The sequence below is a fragment of the Athene cunicularia genome (genome assembly GCF_003259725.1).
Source record: "Athene cunicularia isolate RWA chromosome 6 unlocalized genomic scaffold, athCun1 chr6_part2, whole genome shotgun sequence".
NCBI lineage: Eukaryota > Metazoa > Chordata > Aves > Strigiformes > Strigidae > Athene > Athene cunicularia.
The window spans coordinates 6,916,220-6,938,265 of NW_020799106.1; the positions used below are offsets into that span (position 1 = coordinate 6,916,220).

The 22,046-nt window shown below is 40.7% G+C and overlaps 1 protein-coding gene across 2 annotated transcripts; it reads left to right on the forward strand.

Moving 5' to 3' along the window:
• The first annotated feature begins 211 nt into the window (after window positions 1–211).
• Window positions 212–21,975, forward strand: LOC113481872 (core histone macro-H2A.2). Of its 2 annotated transcripts, none has more exons than XM_026851891.1 (9): window positions 212–277; window positions 745–977; window positions 8,975–9,081; window positions 10,481–10,678; window positions 12,625–12,735; window positions 14,448–14,547; window positions 15,457–15,546; window positions 17,574–17,748; window positions 21,261–21,975. In XM_026851891.1, exons 2-9 carry the CDS (start codon window positions 806–808, stop codon window positions 21,424–21,426), a joined length of 1,119 nt encoding a protein of 372 aa, XP_026707692.1. In that variant the 5' UTR covers window positions 212–277; window positions 745–805; the 3' UTR covers window positions 21,427–21,975. The 2 variants fall into 2 exon arrangements, 1 of the variants encoding a protein (XP_026707692.1); XR_003398739.1 differs by having other exon boundaries at window positions 213–277; window positions 17,636–17,748.
• Window positions 21,976–22,046: the final 71 nt, after the last annotated feature.

Sequence of the window (22,046 nt, forward strand, 5' to 3'; positions counted from 1 at the left end):
AAAATCTGGTAGCTAGTCCTTTTAGGATGAGAGATTAAAGACCTTCTCTTAGCTCTGTGGAGAAAGGCTTCTGGGGCTCCCAAAGAGCTGCTGTGAGGGTGATCCGGGAATTAGGAAAGCGCTGAAGCCTCTGAGCTGGCCCCCGGGGCTCAGTTCCTGAGGCCAGAGCAGTCCGAGGGAGGCGCTTGAAGCATAGCTGCATGCCTGCTTCTCCTCTTCAGCCATGCATGTGAAATTCCTTGTATAAAAGACCTGTGAAGAAGCAGTGTGTTTGTAGGTAGGTTTTTCTCTTCTGTGCGAGCAGTATGACTTTACTTACAGGGGGCACCAGCATCTGATTTTCACCTTGTTTAATGCTGTTCATTATCCCAGTACTTCTCAGCTGTCTATAACTTGTTAAACTTAACAATCAGCATGGAGACCTTCCATGCTGTGTATGTCTGCCTTGGTGTGATTTGTTTGGGGGGAGTTTCTGTGGTTTTTTTTAAAGATTAATTTTTATGTTTGTATGTTTTTTCTTACATTCTCCAAAGCACTTTTTCTATGATACTGCTACACCGACAGTGCAGTAGTCAAAAGAAAAGTTACAGCATATGTTCCAGTTATCCAACTTTTAATGAGTAATACCTCAACTTTCACAGGTTTTGAGAATGGGTTTGGATTTTTTCTTCTGGAAGAACAAGATAATGTATAAAGATGTTTCTCACATGCTGAATACCAATCGTGTTTTTTTTCCTCTTTCAGCTTTTGGATCAGAGCAAGAGGTTAAGAATCACCAGCAAATTGAAAAGCACAAAGCTGCAAGATGTCGGGAAGAAGTGGGAAGAAGAAAATGTCCAAACTGTCACGCTCAAGTAGGGCAGGCGTTATTTTCCCTGTGGGGAGAATGATGCGCTACTTAAAGAAAGGAACGTACAAGTACCGGATAGGTGTTGGAGCACCGGTTTACATGGCAGCCGTGATAGAGTACCTAGCAGGTAAACCAAGAACCTGATCCTGGAAGTGCTGGTCTCACACAGAAGCCAGGGATATCCATGGGACGGGATCCAAACGTGTTCAGCACTTCTGAAAATCAGGCTCTGCAAGTGTGGGATTTGCTGAAATTTGCTTAAAATGCTAAGGAAATTAATTTGCTTCTTGAAGAGGCTGGGGATGGAAATTTTCTCCTTAGAGGCACCATGCTTGGTTGCTAGCTGGAAGGATTACTTTCTTATTGCTTTGCAGAGTGAGGAGTCACATCCAGGTAGTTTCTGTCCAAGAGAAAGCTGATATAAATTAGGCCTTTGATAGACCTTTATGTGAATAACAGGAGAAAAAAGCAAACCCACCTTGTACATCTGTTGTGCTTTTTAAGCGAACAAATTGTTTTGCTGGCTGCATTTCTCCTTGCAGAACAGTGTCAAAGTGTTACAAAATACAGAGGTTGTTGATTTGTATTTTAAAATTCCTTTTGGCTTGCCTAAGTGTATAAAGGAACTGTTTCAGGGTTTAAATCTTCCCATATACCATGAGTTTTCTCTTCCCTTCATTTCTGAAATTGGCCTCAGAGGAAGGGGCAGGTGTCACATGATGATACAATCTTCTGTGGTATATTGTAATATTTCAGCCTGTCCTATGATCATATCTGCTCAGTTTCTTACTTAATTGTGGGAAATAGCACCTTAGCAAATGGTTACAACGCCCGGTGCAGAGAGGATTCTGGTGCAGGTTACTTAGGTGTTACAGATCAAGACTGAGGTGCATTAGAGAATCTCTGAGGAGTCTCAAGCCTGGATGGAATTAGTTGAGTGGGTGGTGTTTCAGGACCATAGTTTATTGCCAAAGTGGCATGGAAGAAGCTTGCAATGGAATCTGGTTGTCCATATAACAGCATGTCAGTCTTTACCTAAACATTGCTGTCACACTGCTATCTTTTTTACACATGAAAGCCTGTTCTCACTACCAGACAATAAAAGAACTGTTTTCTTTCAAAGGTGTGGAGAAAATCTGAAATAGCTATAATTTCACTATTAAAATTAAATTTCTGATGATGCCTAATAACATGTTACAGAAACTTCTGCATTTGTGATAGTTAATTACAGGATGAGAATAATTTTTTTTTTTTTTCTGAGGCTACTTCTGGAATTGGAGTGAAAAAGTATTGCTTATGTGGAAGGCATGTAAACAAAATGTTTAAGCTTGCATTTTTGTTCACCCCTAGCTCCAACAAGAGATAAGTCCAGAAAAGGAACTGGTTTTAAAATAAAACAAAACACCACTGAAAAGAAGAATCAAAATCCAAGATTGTGAGCATCTTTCCCACTTGTTAGATTTTTTTTTTTTTTTACTGTGTAAGAGCAAACATTTATATTAAGATCATAGAGAAAGATCAGTTCTCTAATTGAATTTTGAAGAAGATCTTTCACTTCATTAAGAACATATGTATACTCATACTTGCACTCTCTGGTTTCATACATTAAAAATGAAGTCTTGTCACTGCAGAAATCTTTCTCAGTGGAGCTGGTGCAGTTGTGCTGTACTGGGGAAGTCCATGACTTGCAGAGCATATCTAGCTGTCTGCAACATGGCATGCTGCTCAGCAAGGATGCCTCAGAGCCTGCAGGGAGTTAGGGGGAAAGATGGAGACAGGATTTGTAGCTCCCCTGCTCAACCACAGTGATTTTTAACCTTGTTTTTGTTGGTACACCCCTGTGTGTAGGGGGCCTGAACAGGCCTCTTCATGAATGTCATAGATATGAATTTCTCTATAGCGAGGTGTGTTTGCTTTGTTTTATCATTGCTTGTGAATTGCTTAGAAGTCATCTACAGGCTTCTGGATGTCTGAGTATTGCAAGGTGAAAACCACATTTACATGGGTTTTGGAAACTGCACTAACTTCTATAACTGAATAATGTGCTGCACAGTGACTCCACTGACCTTCAGTCTGGGGAGGAATACTTCTTTTCTTTTCCCACTCCACAGGGATCCATAGCAGTCAAAGGAGTTTCTAGGATAAACATTTGGAGATGCTTGTTCTGAGCTGTGGCAATTATTACAAGGTGTAGTAATAAATTGTCAACAGCACATCTGGTATATGCAGCACTTCAGCAGTGCAGACTGAGTTATGGTCATCTTTTTATAACATACAGTGCAGCACTGTTTACCTATTATGTGAACTAGAACAGTGTATATCTTGGCTCTGCTTCTGGCTAGTAAGTGCAGTTTAATTTAAATCATTAATATGGTAAGGGCAGATTATGTATGGGCCTACACTTTGTTTTAGAAAAAAAGAATGTGTAGTCAACCAGGCAAGAAAATTGCTAGATGTGTAGGCTGGGGGCCCACACAAATTGTAAGAGAATGTTATTTTAAGCTGCATGGTTCAGCAGAGAGAGAACCCCCTCTCGCCGCAACCCTTTATATATTGTAATAGAATGGAGTAATGTTTCTGAGCAAACACCTATTGCTTGTGGATAGTGGTCTTTCCAAACCAAATTTTCTGTGCTCTATCCAGAGTTTTGTTTGAAAAGATTACAAAGATGGATAGTTCAATTAAAAAACAGTGTTGCCACATCTAACCCTGCTGATCTAATTATTCTTAATATGTGTGTGTGTGAAGATAGTCTTTGGTTTTGGGAAGCCTTTAGAAACAAAATGTGGTTTTTCAAGGCTGTGGTCAAAGCGGGTATTATATATCAAGCTGGTAACATTTCTTAATGTTATCTGATACTTCCTATTACAAATTCCAATTTTCTCTCATGGACTTGCAACTATGAAATGGTGGCTACTCAGGCTGAAAGCCTGCATACAGGGGAACTGCTTCAGGCTAGATCTGGAAGGGTGAGAGTAAAGGAGTCTGGTTCTTAAACTGTTTCACAGAAGCGAGTTGAACCATGGGGTTTTCTGTGGATTTAAAACATTCATGAGAACTTCTATAAATGCCTGAGAGCTTCTTTGAGTTTGAGCAGAGACCTGATGTTTTACAGAAGGGGATGGGTGGTCTCTGCCATCAGGGATATCTGCTCTGTTTGGCCAAGCTGTAACTTTGAAAAATCACAGGTTGCTCATGCTCAGCAGAGACTTCTTTGATTTTAATAGCTAAAATTGCTGAAGACTTAGTCCTCACTGAGCATGCTGCAGCCTCTCTCAGCACCAACCTGTGACAGGACTGTGCATGGGCGGTGGCTGAGCATGCTTCAGCTTGTGGCTACGGATGCTCAGGAGGACTTCCCCTCTCACTGCTGTCCCCAGCTGCTCCTGGTCACAGCACTGAGAGCAGGGAGTGGTTTTTGGTGGTCTCAGCAGTACTGGGCAGCACAGGGGAGGAAGCTTGCTGATTTGAAGGCAAAAGCAGCACAGAGGCGGGTGGCAAGAGGTCTGGGACTGAAAGCAGGGAGTGCATGAATAGGAGCTGAAGAGAGGCTAATCCTACTTACTGTCCATGAGGTGGGAAGGCCGGGCTGGAATTTACTGGATAAGCAGACTGGGAGACTGGGAAGAGGTTTCACATTGGTTGGAGAAGGAGACTGGGAGCAGATCATAACATTCTGGGGAGCCAGTGGTTATTGGAGAAGAATATTGATGGTGGAGACAGAGCTGGGGATGGATCTGCCTAGTGCAAATAAATGGCAAAGGGTGTCCAGAGATCCTGTCAGGAAGCTGGAGAGTAAGTTGGAAAAATAGGGCATGGGCTAAGGATTGGATGGAAGGAGTGCTAATAATGAAGAACCCCTAGAAAGGAAGATTGAGCCCGAATATTACTACAGCTGAGAAGAGCAGCCAGGAGCCATGGAGACTGTCCAGGAAAGGCAACTGAGATAGAAGTCTCCGGTGTGGATTGCCAAGGAAAGGAGAATGGGCCATGGAGCTGGGAAAGCAAGTCCTGGCTGGGATAGGGCCAAGGTGGATGAGGCTAGAAGGGTCAAATGGGACCAGAACTGTCTGACTGCATTCATCCAGGGCCTGGCAAGGACCAGCGATTCTCCTGTGAGCGATCAGCTCCGCACGTGCTCTGTTGGGGGCCTATATTTATGTTGCCCTGAAGCACTGAGCCTCTTGCCTAGCATCATCCAGATGGTGCATATACATCTTGAGCATCCTTATTGCCAGTTGCCATGTGGTTCAGGCTGCCTTTGGGCTTTGGTATGTGTTCTGTGTCATGAGTTACTGGATCCCCATTTTTTCCCTTTGTATGCAAGATTGATTGTGGCTGCACCCCACAGCCATTAGCAATGCCAAATCTGTGCTTTGGCTTCTCAACTCCATTGTTAAAATGCCAGCAATCACTGCAAAGTATCTCATCTCATTAGCTGATGTGAAGATCTCATCAATGTTCTATGTCTTTTTTTTTTTTAATATAATCTCTCAGTGCTGTTTTATATTTTAGGCTTGAAAATGATATTGCAAAACATGCAGCTTAATTCCTATCCAGAAGGTTGTGTTTGGTGGAACAGTGTTGGGCTCCACTGGCTTCACAGTTCAAACTCTGTGAAAAATTGAGCTCAGTCCCATTGGTTTTATGGACTTTGAAACAGATGCATGCCAGACTATGCTCTGAGTGTGCAGTCATTGTCTTCTAACTCAAACATCAACTGCATGTGTCCCATAATGCACCTTCCCAAAATGTAGGCCAAGAATACAGATTCCTCTTGATTAGGAAGCAGAAGACATGTGAAGGGAGTGCAGGTCAGAGGAACTCACGGAAAATGTCAGTGGAAAAACATATTCTCTAAATTAGGGCGGAACACAACACCAGCAAATCCTTCCTTCTTCAAAGTACATCAGCTGGCATCCTCTTCTGCCTGTTGTGCTCATCTGCTCTCAGGAGACAAACCGAGCTGATACTTTTCCACTTGCAAATGGAGGACCAAGGACTCCATCATCTGATACGTCTTTTCAGAGCATATGAAATATCTGTACGTGGTAGCATAACTTACCCCAAAGGGGAAATGGAAAACAAGATAACCTGTCTGAAATCTTTCTGATTCTGCTATCAGTAGTTCTCGTCTGTCCTATCAGTCCAGCTGAGCACTTCACAAAAGCAGGCTGAGCTCAGCTGAACAAATAGCTTTGGCCTGGCTACAATACTTTTAGTTCCTAGACACTCAAGTCTGTTGATCCATCAGCTAAAGAAACCTCTTTTTCCTGTATGTCACAGGATGAGAAGATGCAATCCCATTCAGGTCATAGCTTGGCTGCTGCTTGTGTCAGCTGGAAGACAGTTTATGTTCTTCCCTGGTCCCGAGTGCTTATCAAACAGGAGGAAAGGCTCCTTTAAAAATCCTAGGTCTTGTGGAGAGTCAGTGGAGAGTTCTGGGCATTACTCTGTTGACCAGCAGTCAATAATTGTCTGAGGCCAAGGTAAACTGTGGAGTCCATAAATGAGCTAGTTTGCTTGTAGCCATCTGCACTGAAAATGTCTGAATTTGAAGTTACGCTTCCAGTCTAGAGACATCTTTGTGGATTTTGAATCTTGAGGGAAGCAAGATTATTTCAGATTTCACTTTAATTCTTAATGCCTGCTGCTGAGAGCACATAAAGTAAAACCAACTTATGTCTGAGAATATCAAGATGCCCGATTTCAAGAGAGCTTGTTATAGTATAGGACTTTATTATAGAACCTATATTCTCAGACTAGTCTTAGAGTTTAGGTAGCCTCAGCTGTCAAGATTATTTCTACTTGAAATGTAAAGCAGTTTCTTTAGGGATCTGTTATTGTCAGCAGGGGATGTGATAACTGAAGCCTTCAGATTTGATGTTGCATTTTGCAAGTGCCTTTTTATATTCTTGAGACTGTGAGTCCCTGCCTCCAGCATTAGAAAAATATGCATATAAGCAATCATTAGGAGGTGGCAAGGCAAGTATTTACCTACGCAAGTAATTGGCATCCTTTAAGTTATATGCATATTCCACAGTCTGCCATATATCATCTCTACCTCGGATTCCCTTCTTCCCAGTGTCCTGTGGTAGATGGCTGGCATTTGAGTGTTCTGCCTTTTTTGCTCTTAATATTAGGCAGAGGACATTTGAGTGCACCATCAGGATGCTGCTGGCCAAAGGACCCAGAACCTGGGGGAGTGGGGTGAGCACACAGGTAGCAGGATGTGCCTGTTGTTGGCACATCTGAAAGAACTTCAGTTACCACGCAGGTAAGTCTGTGTTGCTTTCCTTTGGTTTTGTTTTAGTTTTCCCCGATGCAATTTTCCTCTGCTGTCAGCACACATCTGCAAAACCCACTGGAGAAGTCTGGGTCTCTTTTCTTGCTTTATGCTGGTCTGCACAAGGGATGGCAATCTGTTCCTGCTGTCTGCTGCTGCATTAGCTCCACTGGGAGTTGGGTCTGAAACTTCCAGCCCTGCAGACCCCCGCAGGGGTGACTATAGCTGGATTATGCAGGGTCTCTTTTTAGTCTCCTTCTTTGAAGTCCAAATCAAACGCTCCAAAGTTAGGAAATGCCAGAGCTGAGATTGCTGGCCTAACTTTTAATGTAGGCCCAGTGTGTGTTTGTAGTGTGTTATTATTTCTGATTGTTCAATCACATACTGCTTTTTCCTCATAGCACTGGCCTAGGTATTGCAACCATGGTTCTAATATTTCCTAATAAAATTTAAGTGCTTGTCTTCACAACTTTGATGATGTTTCTTGAAAGCGGTGCATGAATAATTGTGAAAATTTCCAACAGACACTGGCTGTCTCTTAAACAATTCACTGTGAACATGCACATAATTCTAAACAGTGGCTTTTACATCTCCATCATTCAATTAAGTATATATGCCATATAGCAGTGAAAACAGGATGACAAGTATGCACTTTTGTTATTCTAACTGAGTGAAAGCTTGTGTTTTTCCCCTGAACTAAACTTCTTGTTGAAATCCTTTGGATTTTAGCCAGAGAACATTATGTAGATTTCCACTAGACTTTGCATGAAAGTTCTTTTTATAAGTTACCATTCTTTACTTAGTTGATTAAAAGCAGTAAGATGTCATTAATGGGACACTGATGATCTGTAACTTTCTTACCTCTGTTACTGACAGATGTAAATACCAAAAAAAAAAGAAACCAGAAGACAGGAACACTGTTTTAAAATAAAACAAGTTGTGAATATGATTTTTATGGTTATTTGAAGCAAAACATTCCTTTCTCCTTCTTTCTCAGTGCTTCAGTAGAGTTCTTACATGAGAAATAAGTTCTGAGTATGGCCAAACTGTGTAAGTTAATAAATTATACTGATTGCTACAGTGGAGATAAACTCAAAAAGACGTGTCTGTGTTTCCTCTATAACAATTAGAAGAACTTCAGTGACTTTAGTCACAGTATAAATGTTAATGCAAATTTAGAGAAACTACTTTTGAACAGACCTCTTCTTCCTGGAGATCTAGAAGGAACTTTCTACCAGTAGTTCATGCACTGAAGCTCTTATGTTGCCTCTGCTTGCCTCTTAAGTCAAACCTTGCGTATCTTTTTCTGAAATGAAGCTTCTCACAGATTTTCAATGCCCTTTAATGCAGAATTGCAGCATCACCTGGCTAGTTTGTTGGCTTTCAAAGTATTTCTTTAAATGCACCTCAGTCTTTGTCTTACCTGGTCCTGAGAATCCTTGCTGTACTGTCTGCACTGGGTTTGGGGTTTCATTGCATGCGTTTTATTGTTACAGGGTTCCTGCTAAATTTTGGACTGTTGATGTACATTTTTACAGGGTGTTTCTTGGATTTTTGAAAGAGAATTCTGCCTTGAGACTCGTAAAGAAACTATGTGAAACAAGCTTAGCATATTTTCTGCTAGCTATCCTTTGGGGAATTCAGAAGGACAAATTATTTTATGTAAATTTACAAATACATTGAGTGTGGTTTGGTTTGCCTTTCTGTATCAAAGACCATATAAATCAGGAAGTGCCCCCCCAAAGGTAAACAGATTTTAAGAAGGAATGTAAAATGCATATACAAGGTGTAAATCAGCTGCATTTTTGTTGCTCATATTTATCTCAATGTGTTTACAGCTGAAATTCTAGAATTAGCGGGAAATGCAGCGCGAGACAACAAGAAAGGAAGAATTGCCCCCCGACACATCCTCCTGGCAGTTGCAAATGATGAGGAACTGAACCAGGTACCCACTCACATTTCAGTGTGAGAGTTACGTGCTGGGGCATGAATGAAGCTGTTGCCACAGAAGGTTAGAAAGAGTTTAGTCTGACACATGAATGAGAACACAATTATTAGAGCAGAAGAAGACAAGATTGTGCCCGCTTGAATAAAAACAAACAAAAAAGAAGGTTCTGAGATAGCTCGTCTTCCATCCTCTGGATATAAATTTTGCTTCTTTTAGTAGCCTGTGTGTCTTGTTGAAGTGGGTAAACTTGATGCTTAATTTTGTCCTCAGGGACATCCAGTACTTAAAGAAAATGGGCCATATGGAAGACCTTTTTCCAAAAGCTGTAGAAATGTGTGTTTTCTATTATACTGGCTGTGAGGCCCATCTTGGGTAGGGATCTGGCTCGCCCTCTGCTATTGCTGTCTCCAGAACTGCCTCCCCCTCCATATACCCACATCCCATTAGCACCCAGACTGTGGTTTGCAGTGCTCTGACTGAGGATCACTTGTGGGATCGCTTCAGCTAAACTTGTTGAGTGAGAAGAGAGATCATGGCTCGGGCTGTGAATTGCAGCATTCAGGGGTGTTGGAAAGGTTCAGTCAGCATCAGAGGATCTCTTCTTGGTTGGCCCCATATGAAGATGTATGACATCATTCACACTTTGAAAGATTCCTGCACTTTATTTGACTGCTTTAAATAATGAAACTGTGGTGCCCGTGATGTCATCTAGCTCTGTTTCCAGTCAAGGGAACTGAAAAGTCAAAACAGAGGCCAGGAGGGAGGGAAAAGCATGGTAACACTACCAGCCCATTCCCTGCTCCGTGGCAGTGGTCAGCCCGTGGACTGGGAACTGGGTCTAGTTGTCTGTTAGGAATTAGCCATACTTTGTCCTCTCTGTAGTATCACAGCCCATTCCTGTAGTTCACCTCTGCAAAGCAGGTTCCTGGGACTCAGACTTTCTTCCACTGAATCAGTTTCCCTGCCAGAAGGATCTGTGACCAGTCCTTCTTTGAGCAGAGTTGTGGTGCAATATTTTTTTAAAGTAGCCTGCAGGCACTTATTGTCTTCCCTTACCCTCATTCACTGCTTGTGAGTCACCAAGGACAGATGCAGAAGGATCAGCACTGGAAGAGAAGAGTGATTGATGAGTACAGGAACAGGTTCTCCAGGATGTGCTGGCTGACCTCACTGTCACCTGCCAGGTTTCTTGTTATTGTGGATTTTCTCCCTTTGGTTTTGTTTTGTTAGGTTATTTTGTTTTGTTGTTCTTTTTTTCCCATGATAAAGGAACAAGGTGCAATGGTTTAGGAAGTGTGGACTCTACTTACGTATGTGTAATGTAGTTACTAAAAATACCCTGAGTGCAGACTAAGAGAATCTATAATGTGTTCCCTTATGCTGCTTTTCCTTGCAGTTGCTAAAAGGTGTGACTATTGCAAGTGGAGGTGTCCTGCCCAGAATTCAGCCAGAGCTTCTAGCCAAGAAACGGGGTGCCAAAGGCAAATCTGAGACCATCCTTTCCCCTACTCCTGAGAAGAAGGGAAGGAAATCCATGGTGAACAAGAAGAGTGGGAAGAAGGCAAAGTCTGCCAAGGCCCGGACACCCAAAAAGGTAAGCATGAGGCACATGTGGGATGCCAGAGATGTGGGAGAGGGAGTGGATCAAAACCAACTAAGGTTATTAGGAGGAATAAATTAGCGCTCTGCATTGTCTGTAACAAGAGGAAATGGGAGGTAGGAATTGATAATAGACACACCAGGGTTATTGTTTTCTCTAAACTTTAGAAATAAAGGCAAACACAGTATTTTTTTAAAATAAATTTTCATAACAAAAACCTTTAAAACTTTGAGGGAAACTTTTCATATTTCTATGCCACCTTTGCAGTACTTTCTTGATAACTGTGTAGAATCTCTTTATCTCCACATTAACTGTGTGGCAGTGAACTCTAACTTTTAAAATAAAGGAAGCTGTATTTTAAAACATTTTCTATTTGAGGGATGTCATGCCCTCAGCCTTGTGCAGTTACCAAATTGCTGTTAAAGATTTTTTCACCATGCAGAGAACTTGTCCTGACATCGTACATAATGTCATTTTGACAAGCTCTTTGTTTTATGAGTTATTAGGTGTGCTGTTGATAATGGTTTTTAAAAGAGTCGAAAGAAGAATAAATGAATCAGAACTTGACCACTGCATCTTCCCTTGCAATTGCCCATCTTCTGTCACCATCCAAAAGGGTTTAATTGGGTAATGCAGTAAACCCAGATCAGTGCTCTTGGTTTGTCATTCCAGAGCATGTGTCTTAAATTTTTGGTTGGGTAGAATTAAACAATATTAAGCTTTGACCTATGTTGGGGGAGGCAGCTGGTCTGCCAAACGCCTGACAGAGAGAGAACAGTTTGACTTTGACCAGCTTGTTGTGTACCCCTGAGCAGCTGGAAAAGTCTTGGAGGAGTTCTGTGTCAGCCTGAGAAAGGAACTGAAGATAAGGAGAAAGAAGAAAAATACTGTGTTTGTCAGATACCCAAACAGTGGGGGATTTTAAGAAAAGCAGCCAATAAAGTAACAAACAGCCATGTAACCAGTGAGAATGATGTATGGATAAAAGGATAATGTATATAAGATATGAGAGGAGCAATAAAGATGGTTATTCTGCTGCAAAAAAGTTGTGTCCATCTCTACCGCGACAGACCTAAGCTTTTTAAACTTGTGTTAAGCACATCTTTCTGGAGGCCTCTAAGCTTTCGTATACTTCCATGGCTGAGAATACACAGAAACAAGTTTTAAAAAGAAAACAGACTGGCTTAATAGGATGCCTCTGAGTACTGAGCTACCGCCTTCCTTTGAACTGTGCACATGCAGAGTTTTGGACTTGTTAGGAAGAGTTAGCTTCTTGACATACCTTAAATCAAATGTTGAGCGATGTGAACATGCTCCTGCAGCCCTGGAGGAACAGATTTCCTGCTCGTGGAGCTAGGCTGCATGAAGGAGTGTGTCCCACAAAGGGGATTTTGCATTCAGGCTTCAGCTATTAGTATTTAATTTTGTCCTTCTGACTGTTTGTCTGGAGGTGTGATGGCTTGCTCCTGTCAATATGAATTCAGATGTATGATTTATTAGCTGAGGCTTATGATTTTTTTTCGGATTATAAAGATGTTTTTTCCTTCAGATTGGAGCATTTGACTGGGTTACTAAGTTACTGTTTGATTTAGTATGAGCTCTGCTCTGTGAGCAGCAAAAATAAACTAGCACACACCCACCCATAAATACAACCTTAATTGTTAGTAAAACTACAGATGGATGTGGGTGCCCCGACTCTTAATGTGACTACAAACGTATGTAATGCCTCAGATGAACCTCTGATGTTTTAGCATTATATAAACAGTGGAGACCTCTGTTGTTACATAACCTTTGGGGATTAAAAGGTTATGAATAATATATTGATCCAAGGAGATAGTATTTCTAGTAACTGATCAAATCTATCCACTACTGAATGATGGTAAATGTTGATTTTTTTTTTTTTCCTTTGAGAGTTCTTACTTTTTTCTCCCTCCAAATAGAATAAACAAAAGGACAACGAAAAAGAAGGAGCTTCAAATTCAACATCTGAAGATGGACCCGGGGATGGTTTCACTATCTTGTCCTCCAAGAGCCTTGTGCCAGGACAAAAGGTAATACAAAGTTATAGCGGATCGGGATCACAGCAGTAGAGCATAGCACAAATGGAAGGACGCTTTTGATCTAACACCAGTACAAAATCTTCTCTACGTTCTCCCCTAGTGGTTCCAAATTTAAGGCCAAAACTCGCTCAAGCCATGAGCAGGGTAGGAGGTCTCAAGAAATATGTCTGCAGATAAAAGATTTCCAAGAGCAATGCTGGTCAGCCTCTCTTCTCTACAGAAAGACATACTGATTCATTTCAGTGAGTTCAGTCTGGGCTTGGCTCGTTGTGCCTGGCATACTGCCAAACCAGGTTTAAGCTTCTAGGCTATTTATTATTTATAAAAGAGTATTTCTGGGCCAGGTTCCAGGATCACCCAGAACTTCCACGTGTTGATTTGTGCCAGAAGCCTGGGTGCTCCATCGGAAAGTGGGCTGTCTGGCACGGCTCCCTCACTGTTGGAGTTGAGGACCTCACCAGAGCTGCGGGGTGTGCCTGCTTCTCCATCTCAGCGCAGACTGTGACACCGTGCCTGGCCAGAATTACAAAACTGTCTCACCAAAATACCTGCATGGCCTTGGTGTCCAGTCAGCTGTTTATCTTTTTTTATTTATTTTTTTTTAATTCCCCTGTACTCACCAAGAGGGAGAGATTCTTGCCTGCCTTCATTTCTGGACCCTTTGAATGACGCTAGAGTTCTTCTTACAGATTTAACTGTGGAGTTAGATCAAGATTTTTTTACTATTATTTTTTCAAATAGCAAGGGCATCTAGAAAAAGCGTTCTTCCTGAACTGATGGTATATCCTGTTGTATGAAGCAGCTTAAGAGTTCAGCCTTAAGAGATAGCCTCATCCTATCTCTTGCTAAAGCAGTGATCTCGAATGTGCCAGACACATAATACATCCAAAAGATTGCTAAAAGCGTATAGATTATAGGCTGGGTAGATGAAACTTCAATCTCCCTTATTAGAGTTTGGTCATGTCCAGAATCTGTGCAGCTTCTCACTTTCTTTTCTTAAGTGCTTATTGTTCTGTTTAGGACTTCAGTACTACAGTGTACTTTGGAAGAAGTGAGGAGTGCTGGGCAACTGTAAAATCTTTTAAAATATTTTAAGGGTTTCTGTCCTGTATTGCTGCTCAGAGTGATGAGGCTGTGAAATCTGGGGAGCAGCCTTTTTTGAGCACCTTTAAGACATCAAGTTTTGGCCAGTTCCTATATCCAGTTCCATGGGTGGGTAAAGCACTCTGTGTTTTATTTATGCTAGGAACTGAAAGGGTAATTAATTACTTGGCTGGTGAAGCCTTTGTAGATCAGGATAGTGTTCAGCCCTTCTCAGCCCCTACAGTAGTTTACTGAGTGCAAGTGTTTCTACAGGAGAAAAGCTTTTTAATTTAAGTGGTTTTCTCTTTAAACAAAAGCATTTCCAAAGTCAGCCTTTTCTCATCAAAGTGTGATGCTAGAACATTAATTTTCTAGCAGTAGCTTCTGCGGGAGCAAGCTCCTATGCTGTAGGCGTATCAAAAAATAATCTGAGAGGTCTGCAAATTAATTAATTAAAAGCTAAATATCAGAATCCTGCATACTGAACACAATAAAACTACTGATCTCTGGAAGACAGAATCCAGCCTTCTTTCGTTTTAGTTTTTTTGGTATGAAAATGTTTTTGCACTTGGACTACTATGCTATTTTTTTTTTCTTACTCCCTCATTATTGTTTTCCAGCTTTCTCTGACACAGAGTGACATCAGCCATATTGGCTCCATGAAAGTTGAAGGCATCGTTCACCCTACAACTGCTGAAATAGACCTCAAGGAGGAAATAGGTGAGGCTCTGCTACACACAGAAAAAACACATCTAGAGTTGGAACAGTAGCTGGTCTACTAGCTGCCTGCTGAGATCCCATCCTGTTTCATCTGAATCTTCCCCAGGCATAAAATATCACTTACAACACTTCTGAAAATCGGGCTGGATCTGACTAGGTATAACAGGCTAATCACTAATTTATCTTTTTTAATGATGCCTTACGACAATCAAAACACAGATAATTTGTTGAAGCACATGAGCAGCAAAGGTGTAAATAATAATTATTGCAGTCTTCATTGGATTATTTTTACATTTGCCTTTGAAAATGTGTGACAAAAATTATATATTAATAATAACAGTTCTAATTATGCTTTTCATTGTAAGATTTTATGTACTTTAGAAATACTCATGTACAAAGCCATATACTGCTCCTGTGAAATAAGGAAATATTATTTTTGCTGGTGTACAAATATGGAAATTGAAGCAAGAGGGAGGTAAAAAAGATAGGCAGTCAGTTGGATAGGACGGCACAGAATCTAGTGGCAGGCTTCTGAATCACTGTTTTATAGTCACTCGTCAAACCTTCACTGGCATCCCAGCTGTGTAGGGTTTGTATGTTGAGTTGATTTTGGAGGCTGAAAATCTGAGTCCTGAAAATCCCACTCTTCACTATTGTAGCCGTAAGTCAGATAGCATTCTTACAGATAATTATTTTAAAGTAATTTCCAGTAATAAAATCTAGGGCTTCTCAAAACCAATAAAAAGTAAACTTTATCTGTGGCTGGATAGAGTGGTAAATGTAAACATCAGCTGCTGATGATAGAGGGAAACAGGATAATATGTGTACAGTGTTCTTTTAAATAATGTAGAGTTCTTTTTTTCACACTGATACTTTGAAGCCAAGACCTTTCGTTCTGTGTCCTTGCAGGCAAGGCATTAGAAAAGGCTGGAGGGAAAGAGTTTCTAGAAACAGTGAAAGAGCTTCGCAAATCTCAAGGACCTTTGGAAGTTGCTGAAGGTAAAAAGGATACTACTCTCTCATGTGGAAACAGCGCGTTTCATACCTCCTTTTCTCTGGATATTCCGATCTGTTCTTGATTATGTGTGTTCCTTTGCTTATGTGATGTAAATGTTTCATTTTCGAAGCTGTTGCTGATACGAACAGTCTGCTTAGAGGAAAAAAAAAGGAAGAATAGGATACCTGTGTGCTGTGCACATTCTGTCTTTGGGCTTCTAGGTGCCACCATAAGTGACAAGCAGTCTGATTAATTTATTTTAGGCAGTTGCTGTCTGTGAGAGTCTCAGAAATTAAGGAAAACTTGTGCTGCCACCTATGTGCCATCTTTCCCATCCTGTTTGTACTGCACTCCTTAGTGAGAATCAGAAAGAGCTCCCAGTCTAAGAGGTATAAGAACAGTGATAGTCTATAAATTATTCTGCTTTGTGCATAGTTGATGAACAGTATAATCCAAACAATTACCTTACTCTGAACACAAATTAAGATGTGATATGATCTTAAGAACTGGCATGCTTTATGGAAGAGCAATTCCTGCTCTTCTCCCAGGCACTTACAGCTGCATTATAGAAACATAAATTACAGAAGAGCTCCCTTCAAATGTTTAACACGTCTGTAGCAGTGAATAGTTTGGGGTTTGAGGTTATGTCTTCCTTTGTCAACAAATTAAACCAATTCATAGGGTTTGAAGGTGGCTGGAGGGTGGATGGAGAGAAGTTACAACGTATCTTCTAGTGCCTTATTTGTCTTAGTATCTTAATACTCAAGGAAATAAATGCTTTAAACAATCTAGTTTTAGAAAATTCCTAAATGAATAGCCCAGTTTTATAATCTCAAATATCAGGGAAATTTTCAGACAAGGTATTTTGCTTCGTTTGTGCATTGAATCAAAAATATATACCATAACATCAAAGTAGACTACTTTTCTCTGTCAACATCATTACCTAACTAAAAAATAGACCCCTTTTATGCTATTAAGGCAGTCCCAGAAAAGAAGATAATCTTAGTTTAATAGACAGGAAGATGTATGCTCTCAAGCATTGTGTTGTGTTGCTGTGTTTGAAATGGCCCCTTCTACTAGTTTTGAGGCAAGTGACAACGAATGGTTGTTAATCACTGGAGGTCTACTGCAGACACTTGAACTCCAGCCTAATGGGCTTGAATTCAAGTGCTGCTCACAGGATACCTTGTGTTGTTTGCAGTCAATTTGCTCCCTATGGTTAAAAGCCTGATGTTTCTGATGGAAATTTAAGTAGCACAGTGAAATATTAGACAAAATTCCTCTGTGCCTGCAACAGAACTCCTCTGTGATGGTGGATAAGTGAATAAATCCAAGTTTTTCATCCTTGGGCGTTGACTGCACAGCTAATTTCAGGGTATTGAACCTGAGATTCCTGGGACCCAGATTTCCAGAAGTGCTAATGGTCACAACTGCAACAAAAGCAAACTGATGCCATGCTGTGGACTCTGCAGGTCCTAGAGAAATATTATGCTTTCTGAAAAATTAATCTGATTCCTAATTGGACATAACTGGTGGAGACTTTCAACAAACATCTTTGGTTTTCCATGTCATCTTCTGAAATTACCCAGCTGTGAAGTGGGTCCCTAACACTCTGGAGCTGTAATGATGATGCAGGATACTTGTGCAAAGCATTCAGATAAGACTATGACAGAACTGCAGAAATGTCTATTGGGGGATTAATGATACTGTGTTCAGTGCAAGGTTTTGATACTTTGCATAAAACAAATCCAGAGGCCATGCTGAATTAGAAAGCTATAAAATATTATTGAATAACTGTGTGTTAACCAAATGAGCCCCAGGCTCTTTGGTCTCCAAAGAAATAATAATTGATCACAAAAGTAATGATGAGACAGTCAGATTATGATTGCAAGCGAGCCATAGTGGCATGTTGTAATTCCTGGTGTATTTCTTTGGAGAGGCAATGTAATTAAGAAAGTATGTTGGATTGAGAGGTCATTGCAGGGTGGTTTCTATTCAAAACTAAATGTTATATTTTCGTTTGTGTTAGCTGCACTTACTCAGTCTAGCGGCCTAGCAGCAAAGTTTGTCATCCACTGTCACATCCCACAGTGGGGCTCAGACAAGTGCGAAGAGCAGCTTGAAGAGACTATAAAGAACTGCTTAACAGCCGCAGAAGACAAGAAGTTGAAGTCCGTGGCTTTCCCCCCGTTTCCCAGTGGCAGGTACGACTCTTTCTGCACGGGGTGGCAATGGTATCATTAGCTGTCAGAGAGCTGCTGCTGTGACAGAGGTGCCCTCCGTTCTGTGCCATGAAAGGGGCTGATCCTGCCTTCAGAGAGGGCTGTGGCAGGTGCCATCTGACATTTAATCTGAGATTAAAGGAGCCTGAAGTGCTGTGCTTGCATGGAATGACCACAAAGCCTTTATGTAGATAAATTAGCTCAGCTACAGGAAAGCTGAGTGGACTTGCTGTGTTTTTTCTATTGCTAGGCAGTAATATTCATTCTTCTACTATGGGCCTGCACCACCTCATTTTTTATATCTCTTCATTTTGCTGTGGGGAACTTTATTAAAGCTACATTCATACTAATAAGATTATACCAGCCTAATGCTGAAGGCAAGTAACAGTGACACAACCTGAGCTAGGTAAATGTGGGGTGTTCACTTAAGTCATCTCAAGAATATATATTAAACAGACTAATCACACAAACTGTTTTCTTTCAAAAGAAGATGTTTCACAAATATAGTTCTGCTTTTAAAAGGGAACTATGAAACCAACTGTGAAATTACACATTTCTTTCTCAATAACTAGCAAATAAAATATACTTGACTAAGAAATCCAAAGTATTTATATTTTTTTTGAATTTTTTTTTTCTTTTTTGAACCAACAGTTTGTTAATCTTGCTTGGTCTGTGATCGCAAGAAACCTTACACAAGCCCTTCTAACTGCAGAAATCGTTCTTTTGTGTTGCTTTTGCATGCTTATGTTTAATTTGAAATGTAACGACTAATTTTTTTAGTAATGCCCAGAGAGTAGAGTACATTGTACAGTCCAGTTGTGTTGGCCTGGTAAATGAAAAGTAAAACTGTGTTTTGATCAGTAAAATCACCACGTGCCACTGAATACACAGGAAGTGAAAATGCCACTCATCCACTTTTCAAGATAAAATAATATTTTTATGGATCAGGACAAAAGAATAAATAGAGGAGCAGTGCAATTTTTAATTATTTTTTCTTCCTTTTTTGTTTATAGTGTACAGTCACAGCAAAATATGATACATTTTTTTACCACTCTTTAATAATAAAGTTCAGCTTTTGAAAATGAACCATAGCTTTTAATGCCAATAGAAATAGTCTCTATAGACCTCATATCTTCTATGAGCGTTATCTAAGAAAAACCCAATCTCAGAGCATTAGTCTTAGTGCAGATCCTTCTGCTGCTTAGTTCCATTTCACTCTCTGCTGCTTTTACTCTGTTTCCTGTTAGCAGGAGTAATTGTAAGTCTTACCAGGTGCTGCTGGTTTACACGTTATTTATCAAAGGACCTCAAAGTCGTCTGGAAGAAGGCAGAGTTTTCCAAATAAGACTTAATGGCTTTGCTGCCATTTTATCCCAACTGCACAAGAGATGCTGGTTTTGTTGGGTAGATCAGGAGTTACGCTGCATCGGTTCTGTGAATTTTCATTTTTCCTGTGTCCCATCTTAGGGACTGTTTACAGTAATTGGTATAACGTAGCAAGGGATATCTCAGTTGTGCCAGGGCTTTTCACCTCTGTGGTCTTTTCATTAAAAAGCAGAGAAATGCAGTTTAGATGAATTTGCTTGTGCTGTGATGCAGATATAAATGAACTTGAAAACATTTTCAAAATGTCCTTATCAATAGCTTGCTGTGAGAAAGGTGTATTAGAAGGGTTGCTGCAGATGCTGCCAGGACTAGAAGTAGGAAAAACTGTTTGCTAATAATCATTTGGATTACAGTGAATAAGGATACAGTTGTTGCTGATGTCTAGTTTCCAAGTTCTTTTTTGGATGTTTTTTTATATAAATATGATAAGTAGTCTGAAATCACTAGCATGAAATTGAGTAAGAAGTGAATAGTACTAAACTTAGAAAGAGAATAAAAACAAATGCACTTCACAGTGCTGTCAGAGGAGGAAAAATATAAAACGCTGCAAAAGCAGCTCTGGATGCTATTAGAAGAAATACTGTAATTTCTCAAGTGTAAGGCACTGGGATGGCTTATCTGTGTATTCTGATGTAGCCCCATCACTGAAGATCTTTTAAGGATAAGTTAGACAAGCTATTTTCAGAAGCAGACAATTTCAATGTAATCCTGCCTCAGAGGAAGGACATGGGTTGGGTTGTTCTGCCCAGGGGTTTTTTTTGGCATGGATCTAACTTCCTCTGGAGCATTATCATGCAGTAGAATCTAAGTAGGAGTCATTAAACTCAAGAGCAGCCAGCAGTTATGCCCAAAGACCCGTCTGAAATCTCAGCTGGGTCTTAACTCACCTTCAGACAATTCAGTATGTCCCAGTAAAGGCTCATCCAAACTCTTCAAGGTAGGTGATTTCCTACATGCTGGTGTCGCAAACGCTGCCTCAGCACTCTTCAGTTTTGTGCAGAATCAGCAGAACTATTCCAAGCACTGTCAGGCAGCGGAGGAACTCCAGCAGAGAATTCAAGAGTGTTCCTCCCTCCAGATGTCAGTGGCAGACACACACACGTATGGCTTCAGGAAGGGCTGCTTTCTAGGTCAGGGAATCTGTTTAGTGTTAGACAATGTGGAGACTGTCCCAAGCATGAGCATAGTGCAAGGCAGAGTATTTCATTAGATAGGCATCAAGTTCAAGCTGTAGAACAGTTCTTGAAATTACGCCCAGTATCACAGCAGCCGTATTTTTATATAAACAGAGATGCAAAGCAGCTCTTCACTGTAGCTGTGCTCTTTGGGATGTGCTCTCAGCCAGTTCCCTTGTAGCGAGGAGATGAGGGCAGAGGAACTGCGCTGCAGCTGCATGGTTGTAGGACTTGAAAAAGGTGTGTCAGAATGATTAAGATGGAAAAAATGCTGCTGCCAAGAAACTTGAATCTCAAAGATGTGAGCCAGGTGCCCCAAGAGATGTCAACACAGTTGAAAATTCATTTACTGTAAAGACTGGTAACTTTTAGCTTTTCAGATTGTAGGTTAGAGAATGCTACCATCAAAATGAATGAATGAATGAGTGAATGCGTTTCGGCCTTAATTGGGCTTGGGGTTGTAATTTCAATTATTTTCACTGAAGTTTCAAGCGAAGTATTTGTAATGACAGAGTGAGGAAGTCAGCTAAGTAGTTGATCCAGTTTTGGTTTGTTTGGGGGGGGGGGGTTTCTTTCAGTTTTCAACCAAAAAAATAATCTTCTCTCGAACTTTTTAGCCTGCCCAGCATGACATGGAAAAGTTTAATTCTAAGGGAGAGCATTAAAAACTATGTGCGGTTATAAAAAAAATAGAAGCAAATGAAAACTGTAACTATGTCAGCAAGGAAACCAATACAGCAGCAGATGAATATTGCTATCAAAACCGTGGGGTTTGCTTCTGGGATTTACACATTGCAAAGCTGCAACTGGCACTGTCTTAACAGCAGCCTGTAGTTGGTACAGCTATGGCTTCTTCCTTTCAGCATCACGTGAGCATATGCTTGCACAGGTGGCTGACACTCACTTGTTCTGTTTTCTTCCCCTACCACATAGAAACTGCTTCCCAAAACAGACGGCAGCCCAGGTGACTCTAAGAGCTATTTCCACCCATTTTGACGGCTCCAGCTCTTCGTCCTTGAAGAACATTTACTTTCTGCTCTTCGACAGTGAAAGTATTGGCATCTATGTGCAAGAAATGGCCAAGCTAGACACTAAGTAGCAATGGCAGCCAAATGAAACTTTATTTTTCAACAAACTTGAGTAGCATTAAAAGCATTAGAGGTGGGTTTTATTTTTTCAATGTGGTGAGGAGGGGGAGTGGTAGTAGTGCGATGTGTTGTGACTTGATGAAGAGCTGTGACTAGAGATGAGAGGGGTTTAGTCTGATTTCTTCATGCTATCAGCATCCTCTAGCCATTTATATCACCTTAAGCAATTGAGTTACCATCTCTTTTCAGGAGTTTGTTTATTGTCCCTTGTTACTTTAGTTTAGAAGTTTTTAAAGAGTAACCTCATTTTAGATTTGTAGTGATAAATTTTTCACACACACACACACACTTTAAAGAAAGCTCTTAAAAATGTTCAGCTCCCTTTTCCCCTCCCTTGAGGGTAGACGGTAAACTTCTGCCTCCAGCTCACAGAGAGAGGAAAAGGATTTTAGAAGTGATGCATGAGGAGCTTCTGTTTTGCTTTTAACTCATAATAATCTCTGTAATTACTGAGAATATTTCATGGTGATTTTGTTTGTTTTATAAGAAAAAATGAAAAAGATGTGTCAAGTGTGGTTATTGTTATAAATCCTACTTTTGCTCTGGGAATTTCTCACCTATAAAGAGGAAG

Bases quoted from the DNA above. Each gene is read 5' to 3' on its own strand.
- LOC113481872 (XM_026851891.1), top strand. From the start codon at position 806: ATGTCGGGAAGAAGTGGGAAGAAGAAAATGTCCAAACTGTCACGCTCA. The intron at 978-8,974 runs GTAAACCAAGAA...ATGTGTTTACAG, and splicing joins CGTGATAGAGTACCTAGCAG to CTGAAATTCTAGAATTAGCG. The intron at 12,736-14,447 runs GTAATACAAAGT...ATTGTTTTCCAG, and splicing joins GCCTTGTGCCAGGACAAAAG to CTTTCTCTGACACAGAGTGA.